We start from the raw sequence: 9,637 nt of genomic DNA, 5'->3' as shown, positions 1-9,637 counted from the left end.
ACCAAACAATCAGAAACAGACTTCATGAGGGCGGCCTGGGGGCCTGACACCCTCTAGTGGGCCCTATTGGCAGGTCCACCACTGGCACCCTCTGATTTTTCAGATGAAAGCAGGTTCACCTTGAGCACATGACTGATGTGATTCTTTGCACAAATTCAACAACCCGCACGTGTAGATCTCAACAGCCGTGCGCACAAAGAAGCACCGTGCAGCAACTGCTGCAGTTTCACACTCTCACAGGTAATTCTCTGTGGGCGGAGCTGAAACTTGCTGCTGTCCCATTAATCTGCTTTACAGCATCAAACAAAATCATCATAATGAGGAGCACACATCATTCCTGAGGAAAAGGAAAAATAGTTTCATAATTAACTGAGTAAACTGAATTTTCTAGAGGGTGAACAAATACAAAATGTGCTTATTTTGCTGCCAGATGTCACTCAGTGAAACAGCTGTACACATCTGGCTGCAGACCTCCACTCACTGTGGGTTAAGGCTCCACAATATTTCAACCTGATATTGCAGGTTCTCTGTGGAGTGGACAGGAGAGGGTGTGACAGACTGTCTTTGTGCAACACAACATGACAGCAATATGCAGCTCATTGCTCAGTGTGATAGACAGTGAAGGTTGTTGCTGTCATTCTGTGAATCTAAAGGTTCACACAGTAAGTAAAGTAAAACTTTATTTATATAGCACCTTTCACAGATAAAATCACAAAGTGCTTTACAATGTGCAAGTAAAATAAATAACAATAGCCGATAAGACAAAGTAAGACATTTAACTAAAAGCTTGTCTGAATAAAAGTGTCTTGAGCTGCTTTTTAAAAGAATCAACAGATTCGGCCATACGGAGAGACAACGGCAGGGCATTCCACAGCCTGGGAGCTACTACTTGAAAGGACCGGTCACCCCGGGTTTTAAACCGGGTCTTAGGGACCCTCAGGAGGTTCTGGCTTGAGGACCGAAGAGTGCGGCCTGAAGAAAAAACGGTCAACATTTCGGTGATGTATTGGGGGGCCTGTCCATTAAAAGCTCTGAAAGTCAAGACTAAAAGTTTGAAATCAATTCTAAATTTTACAGGTAGCCACTGTAGAGAGGATAAAACAGGTGTGATGTGTGCCCTTCTGTTGGTTCCTGTCAAAAGCCTCGCTGCAGCATTCTGGACCAGCTGCAGACGAGTTACAGCAGATTTATTAAAACATGTAAAAAGAGAATTACAGTAATCTAAACGAGAGGAAATAAAAGCATGAATAATCATCCCTAGGTCAGATTTGGATAAAATTGACCTCAACTTGGAAATATTCCTCAGATGATAGAAGCAACTTTTTACCAGATGTCTTGAGTGTCTGTCCAGAGACACTGACTGGTCAAACAGAACACCAAGGTTTCTGAGGCTGGACTGGGAGGAGGAGCCCAGAGGACCAAGGTATTGTTTGATCCAAGAAACTTTTTGTTCCGGTGCAATGATCAGGGTTTCAGTCTTACAAGAATTTAACTGAAGGCAGTTGTTAGCTAGCCAGTCCTTAACACAAGAGACACAGTTACGTAGGTCATCAAGCTTGTGTAATTCTGTATCATTGAAGGAACAGTAAAGTTGGATATCATCAGCATACAAATGATAAGATACCACAGGGAAACATCACACATCTGTCAGCTGTTATCACTGCTACAATATTTTTTTTACAATTTTCTTAATTTGTATTTGTTTAACAAGTTCATATTTTTTTTTATTTACAAATCTAGTGTTCTTCAAGAGACCAGCTAAGCTGTTTCTCGTAGGTACGCAGATCTGTGGTTATTAGAAAAATTATTGTTCACTGTAAAGCTGATTAGCAGCTTTTTACAGCTGTGACACAAGTATCCTATCCTAAACCCAACACTTATATAAATGTAGCAATACTACAGTATATGTTCTGCATTAAAATAAACTACAAACTCTATATAAATACTGAATAATTAAAGTGCACACCACATCTGGAGCAGACAATTTATTAGCTGATTTATATTTTATATTAATGTAATTCTAAGTAGGATTAAAGCATTAAATTGAGTTCAAAGTAAAATATTTCTATCTTTTTATGAAAAAAATCAAAAATTGCTGAATGAGTTTATCTGTGCTGCACATCAGTAACCTGCAGTGTGAGGATGTCTGTGTTGATGGTCAGAGTTACAGGTTACATCAGTGCAGCAGAGATGAGTTTGAATCAAAGCTGCTGATGCTGAGATTCATTCACTGAATCCAACATTTCTACAGCCTGTATGCTGTCAGTGTAGGGCAGCCCTATTCAATTACTTTTTCTTCTGGGCCAGATTTGAAAATTTTGAGATGCCACTGGGCTGAAGACCCCTACTTATATTATTTCTTGAGATTTAACTCTAAATATGCTAACACCTGAACTAAGTCATAAAAATAAAGGAATTCACAATAAAGGCTTTATACTGCATCATTTATTGATGAGCAAAATAATTCAAGTACATTGCAAATTTTAACATTTGGTCCAAACCTTGACCAGAATATTTTTAACAAGGCATCTATTCACCACACATATGTTTAATAAAAAAAAAAGTAATAACTTTTTGCAACAGTAAAGTCTTCTATAACATTTTAGATGTATTTGCAAAAGTGCATTTGTTGAACTAGAAAGACCAACTGATGCAGTGCATTAAATATTTCAACAAAAGAAATTGCACCAAGTGAACACTTAATAACTGTAAAATTAAAGCTTCTTCTGTATATTCAAAGTAATGCTGACTTAATGCGTTCAGTCTTAGAGTTCAGTCTTTGGGGTAAAATAAACAGATTTATCAGTCCAAGCAGGGTTAAAACGGCGATTTTCATTGTCAATTTTATGTTTTTGACCTGTCAGTGATATATTTTGGCGGTTGTCGCCCTTGGAGAAAGTATTCTGGGCTGGCGTTGCTAGTGGTGCATTCAAGTACAAGAGGAAGGGCGGGAATTTTAAAAACTGTCACAGCAAATATGATTTAAATGCGTTTTTGCAGCTTACGTTGGGTCAGTCAGGAGGTGGGCCAGTCAAAGGGGGTTCACGGGCCGGATGTGGCCCCTGGGCCGCTAATTGAATAGCCCTGGTGTAGGGGATGGAGATCAGCTCGGATAGCTGTGAAATACTGGGTTACATCTTTGTGAATTCACTTCATCCACACAGAGCAGTAAACCTCAGAGCAGCAGCAGCAGGTCAGCTGATCACAGCCTGCACACCAACATCATTTACTGCAGCTACAATAGAAAGCTGTGATTCTTCTCCCCATGCAGAGCCACTACAGCTGATCTTAGGGTTCCTCCACCTTCTGAATCCCACTGTAACCCCTGAGTATCCTCATGTTGGTGTTTAGGTGGAGGCACAGTCACCCTCTACTATGGAGGACACAGACTAGAGTTGTGTTTAAATTCCCTTTAACAGTTTGTGTCCTACATAACAGATTCAAGCTCAGTGCATTCATTAGAATTAAAATTTAGATTGGAGTAATGTTTGTATTCTCATGTATTATTTTATATTACAATAATATATTAGGAGGTTCAATCAGCTTTACAGAAAAATAGTAGGTAGAAACGTCCTCCAAAGAACTACTTTTACTTACTTTCTTACTTTGAATACAGTGTACTTTTTTACTTTTACTTAAATAAAGAAGCTGAACCAGTACTCTTGACTTTTACCAAAGTATTTTTTTAACACAAGTACTTGTACTTAAGTACAGAATGTCAGTACTTTTGCCACCACTGGTTATTATGTCCAAGCTATTAAAGGTTTGAAATATTTCAGTAGTTTTGGAACGATGGGTCAGGTTAAATAAAGAACACAGGTCCTGTCCGGAATAATGAAGTCTTGTGAATGACGACTGCTCACTGTGATGTGAAGAGTGATGGAAACTCAGCTGATGGAATCGCCGTCTCCGTCCTCATTTATTGATGAGTGATTGATTATAAAAATGTCTAACTGGGATTTCAATGTTTTCTGACAGAAACCAAGTGCTAGCTACCTGGCTCCGGTGTAGCAGGAGGGGAGGGGTCAGCTGAAAACCCTGGCAGTGAACAGGTTCAGGTCAGTCTGTTACCATGGTAACTGACTTTTTCCTCCTCAGCTGGATGTACAGAGGAAGCAGACAGCAGTGGGTGGGGTTTAAATGTTTTTATTGATTATTTCCATCAGAATGAAAAAAAACAAACAAAAAAAACAAACAAAAAAAAAACCCATAAAAACAGCTATGACATAACAGGAAGGGAGGGGGCGGGGCTTCACGGCAGCAGCAGTCTGTTTCAGCCAACTGGAGAATGGGAGGGGGTAGAGCTAAACTGAAGGTCTGTCTGGCAGAGCATTGCCTAGCAACAGTACTCCTCTGGCCAATCAAAACAGGGCAGGAGGGGATCAAAGGGGCGTGGTTAAAGAACGTCATCACTCTCGGCTGTGTGGAGCTGCGTGTCATCAGCATCTGTCATGATGCTGCTGTCCTGACTGTCGTCCACCTCGGCTGCTGAGGGGGAGACAGGTGAGACAGGTTTTTACTTAAAGTTTAACCCTCAGGAATTTAATTTCTCAGCAGCGTCTGCTTTGTACCGTATTTTCCGGAGTATAAGTCGCACTTTTTTTCATAGTTTGGCTGGGGGTGCGACCTATACTCCGGAGCGACGTATATGTGACATTTATAACACATGAACCAAAATACTCCAGCCACTTGACATCTCCGTGAACCGGAGCTTTAAGGCAGTCTTGCGTAACCTGTGGGCGCAGTGGATGATGGATGGAGAGCACAGCTTAACGGCAACTGGGAGAATGCGCCACCCAACTTTCCTGGAAGTCATTGGATGGATCAAGAAAACATGGGCTTCAGTGACAAACCATCCTGTTGGGATTCAGAAAGGCTGGAATAATTGGAACTGCAGATGGCGACGAGTCTGACTAACGCGACACAGAAGAGGAAGCGGCGCTTCGTCTACGGAGTGTACGGAATTGTTTAGAAGTGACACCGAGGATGAAGAATTCAATGGATTGATGGTTTGGTTAACTTGTTAGTATGTTCTTTATGCTATGGTTATCTGAATAACTTAATGTTACGTTAACATACCGAACACGTGTTCGTTGTGCGTCATGTAGCTGAATGTGTTACGTTAGCATAACGTAGGCGTAACCGTGTTCGTCCTGTTCTTTAATCCATTATTATTTTAAATTGCCGTTCAAGATGGAATTTCTGCTCTGGGTCTCGGATTCTATCAACCCCCCCCCCCCCCCCCCCCCCCAAAAAAAGTGCGACTTATAGTCCAGTGCGACCTATATATGTTTTTTTCTTCTTTATTATGCATTTTTTGGCTGGTGCGACCTATACTCCGGAGCGACGTATAGTCCAAAAAATACGGTACCTGTGTTTTTGTAAAGTAATCCGATTACCAGTGAACACTTTTTAATGGTTCAGGTGTGTCTAAATCTTTGTGCACATTTAAAACATGTCACACTGGTGTTGTTTCTCTCAGGAGTCAGGTTACTCTGATTATTTTTACATAATTAATACTTTTATGACCCAAATCTATAGCTGTGTCCAAATTCAGGGGCCGCATCCTTCAAAGGCCGCATTTGTAGGCCGATTACGTAACAGCGAGGCGACAAAGGCTTTCCAAATTTGAAGGCTCATCCAAATGCGGTCGACGAATGAGTCCTTTTCTCGAATTTGAAGAATGGATCCGCTGTATCCTTCGTGGCCTACCATATCCCATGATTCACTGCGCATCAAAACTCAAAGACGCAATGGCAGAGGAGAGCAGCCAAAAAGTTTGAAATCTGACTGTTTCTGTGACACAAGACAAACTTTTAAGATGTTTTCAGGCGAGAATGTAAATGTGTAAACCTCAAATATCAGCTCGATTTAATTGCAAAAAGTGCTCCGCTGTTTTTGGAGCTGTCCATTGCCGCTGCTCTACCAGCAGCTCGCCTCGCTAGCTGTCAGCTGACTGGGCTATCGAGGCTTGTTATACCTGGAAAGAATGCCTGACCGCGCACATCCTTTTCAAATCCCCGCTGGCTTTCACCGCTGAGTGGAAGTTAAGCACAGATAGAGATCACCTGAGTGAGTTATAACGACTGATGTTTGGTTAATTTCAGTGTTTCCCTTGTTCCTCAGCAAATCGTTTTGGGTGAAATTAAAGTTATATATCATAACTGGATAGTTTTATTCAAAATTAGTGTCTTACCAAAGAGCTGTTAACATATTTGGAAATTAATCATTCGCTCAGCTGTATTCCTTGATGTTGAAATGTGTTATACTTGTTTTAACAGCTTAGTTTGAACTAAAGATTTAAAATTAAACCACAAAAAAGGAGCAAAAGTTCAGCTCCATTATAACAGCTGCTTTTCCACCGCTGTGCTTCGTACTGTCACGGTTACTAGGTGACATGGGCTATGCTGAGGTGAGGGCAGGCAATGCAGATATGAAGCCGCTCACTTCTGGCCTTTGCGGTCGTCGTGGGCTGCGAAGGACCCGGTCTACGTAGGCTGGGTCCTTCGAAGGATGCAGCCCCTGAATTTGGACACAGCTTATGAGTTAATTTAAAGGTGGTTGAGTCTGAACTACTTCCTGCCTGCATAATGACATCATCAAACACCTGCACAAATTGACCAATCAGCACCTGGACCCGCTGTGACATCAGTGCATACCTTCGTCCTCGGGCAGGTATCTCTTGTCGATGGCTTCTTTGATCTGGTTGTTGGCTCCTTTAGGATCCAGATCCATGGCCCAGCTGAAGTTCATCAGAGCCAGGTGAGTCTGACCCAGCTTCTTATACACCTGAGGCACAGGCAATGACACAGGTGAGTTACATGTCCAGATCTGAGGGCTAAGGTTGGCTCTGACTGGCTGACTAGTTTGTCTCTGATGCAGACACAAAATATGCGAGAGCTACACCTGCCTACACCAGTCTAAACACCTGAGAGCAGTTTAAAGACACCTGGACAGTTTTCTGTGATAGCAGTGTTTCTTAGTAAAGCAGTCACACATTGTGTTCAATTTAAGTATTCTACAGGATCTGATTAAAATGTGTGGAGCTGGAATTTAGGCTCAGGTCGGAGGTTACAGGTGGTAGTTACCTTTCCTATGAGGAAGTAAACCAGAGACTCTTTGGGAACAATCTGTTTCAGCTCCTCCAACTCCTGCAGAGCCGCCTAGAGATACACAGATGGACAGAGAGACATCAGAGACAGTCATCAGAGACAGACAACAGTACAACAAGGGCCGCTAACATCATGCTAACAGTCGATGTATCGTTAGCAGTTAGCTGCATGTGTCTCACAGCAGGGGCAGTGTCCAAAATATGTGCTGCAGCTGGTCCGTGCGCTCCTCCCACTGTTGGTCCTTGAAGCTCCACTGCAGAGTGCAGCCTGTCTGAGTGTTTCATGCTGTATTTGATCTTCAATCATTTTTTTCTGTTTCTTCAGTTTCCAGTGAACTCTGTCACTCTCTTCCCTGCTCCGACCCACTCGTGAACCAATCAGCATTCAGCACATACACAGGACATCTGCTGTGGGGGTTTTGAAGGGCAGCATGGTGGATACGCAAACACCTCCACAAACAGACAACAGTGGCAACACAAAACAAGTGGTAACCTGTCAGGCTCTGAGTGCGCTCACATAAAAGGTGGGTTTGACGTGTCATATGACCCTTCGCACAAAATTGGCCAACTGAACTCCATCTCCTCCAATCAGAGACGTTATTAGAAGATTGGATGATAAAGATTATAGAACATCTAAAAATTCAACACTGGAACTGCAAGTAAGATGAGTAATGCTGCTAGAGTTCATTAATCTGCTAAATTTGTGACATCACAAGCATGCTTAGTGCTGCGGTTTGTTTCTAACCACAAACCATAAACACATGGATGCTCCTGGGTCAGAAAAATTAATCCAACCTAGAAGTGTTTAAACAGGACTGATGGCATCTTATTATAAAACCCTAATTCCAAAACATAGCAAATGTTACATTAATGTATGACACATTAACATTAAACATTTTATTACTTCATCAAAAATATGAACCTGCTGGCAGCAATATGCCTAAAAAAACTGGGATGGAGCAACAAAAGGTTGGAAGTAAGTGCTGCTAAAGAGAAACAGGTAGAGATACATTGAACAATTAAGGTTAATATGTGAGCAGAAGCTCTTTAAAATGGACCGAGGCAAAGTGGAAACTGATCTGAGATCAGATGGATACAAACATGGACTAATAGCAGAAGAGTCCGGGTGCTGAACCGGCCTACAGTCCTGACCTTTGACCAGCCGAGAACATCTGGAGCAACAGGAACCCAAAAACAGGACAAAGCAGCCCCAGGACTGCTGAGCAGCTGGAATCCTCTATCAGACAGAATGGAACAAAATTCCTCGCCCAAAGTCCAGCAGCTGCTCTTCTCAGGTCCAGATGTTTTCGGACTGATGTTAAAGCAGAGGATGCTGCACAGCTGGAAACACGGACCTGTGACAGCTTTAGAGACGTGATGATGCCATCAAACTTAACATGAGCTCAACATTGTCTCATTTTAAACATTGAGTATGTTTTTTGTGTTTTATTGTGAATAAACTCTGGCTTTATAAGGTTTGTAGATCATTGCATTCAGTTTGTATTTACATTTTACTCAGTGGCCCAACATTTGTTTGGAACTGTTGTTGTAACTGCTCCACCCACAGAGATCTACAGTTTCCAACAGCAGATCTAACAGAGACTCAAAAGTAATTTTTAGGACAGAGATGGCACTGCAGTGAGCTGTAACCTGATTACAGACAATGAGAAATCAGAGTATTGATCAGGGAGTTTGGTTATTGGCTCCGTTACAGTGGATTATCCTGTAAATTAAAAGTTTGAATACACAGATGAACTCAAACACCATCAGTGTCACAAACATTTCCAACCCTCACTCTCTCAGCAGTCTCTGATCAGTCTGATAAACTGTGCCCCAACAGTTTCTCAGGGATCTCAAACTGATCACATCACTTTGTGATGTCACACAGTTTCACTTCCTGTCAGCTCTGTAGAGCTTTCAGACTCTGTTTATTTCAAACCTGCATCTGTAGCAGTGTGTGTCCATCATGATAACCTGTTAAGGTTTCTATGCATTAGTACTGATTACATGTCATTAATAATCCCATCGATCAGTTCTGATAAGTATTGATTACCTTGTACTTGTCATTGGCGAACAAAATGGATGCCCTATGGAACTTGCAGAGTGGGTTTTTGGGGTCGATCCCAATTGCTCTGTTCAAGGTTTCTAACGCTGCATCAGACTTCTTCAGAGCATGCTGCACCTACAAACACAACCCCACACACACACACACACACACACACACACACACACACACACACACACACACACACACACACACACACACACACACACACACACACACACACACACACACACACAGAGCAGAGGATCAATGCATCAAGCTACAGCTGATCTACTGGAGTCATTCCACTTCCTGTTAGTCTCACTGTGCAGACACTGGCTGCAGTTCAGTCAGGGCTCAGCCGGGGGCACTGAGCTCGATAAATCCAGCATGGATAACTTGTCTGAACTGAAATGAAACAACTCTAATGTCTCACAGGGTTTATACAGGAATCCTAGAGTTCAATTTACTACCTTTTACTA

At 42.1% G+C, this 9,637-nt stretch overlaps 1 protein-coding gene across 3 annotated transcripts in view; it reads right to left on the bottom strand.

Annotated features, from left to right (window-relative positions):
* Window positions 1-4,130: 4,130 nt before the first annotated feature.
* cdc27 (cell division cycle 27) overlaps window positions 4,131-9,637 on the bottom strand; it is a 32,397-nt gene continuing 26,890 nt past the window's right edge. For 2 of the 3 annotated variants that reach the window (XM_030735810.1, XM_030735808.1), the window contains 4 exons: window positions 9,165-9,293; window positions 7,089-7,163; window positions 6,660-6,789; window positions 4,131-4,488 (listed from right to left, as the gene is read on the bottom strand). In XM_030735810.1, the coding sequence (XP_030591670.1) occupies window positions 4,397-4,488; window positions 6,660-6,789; window positions 7,089-7,163; window positions 9,165-9,293 (426 nt within the window). In that variant the 3' untranslated portion in view covers window positions 4,131-4,396. The remainder of the gene's footprint in view (window positions 4,489-6,659; window positions 6,790-7,088; window positions 7,164-9,164; window positions 9,294-9,637) is intronic. The other variant, XM_030735809.1, reaches the window with a different exon arrangement.

Source organism: Archocentrus centrarchus, chromosome 8 (assembly GCF_007364275.1).
Source record: "Archocentrus centrarchus isolate MPI-CPG fArcCen1 chromosome 8, fArcCen1, whole genome shotgun sequence".
Taxonomy (NCBI): Eukaryota; Metazoa; Chordata; class Actinopteri; order Cichliformes; family Cichlidae; genus Archocentrus; species Archocentrus centrarchus.
Note: the sequence above shows the minus strand (reverse complement) of the source record. Positions and strands in the feature narration are given on the sequence as shown.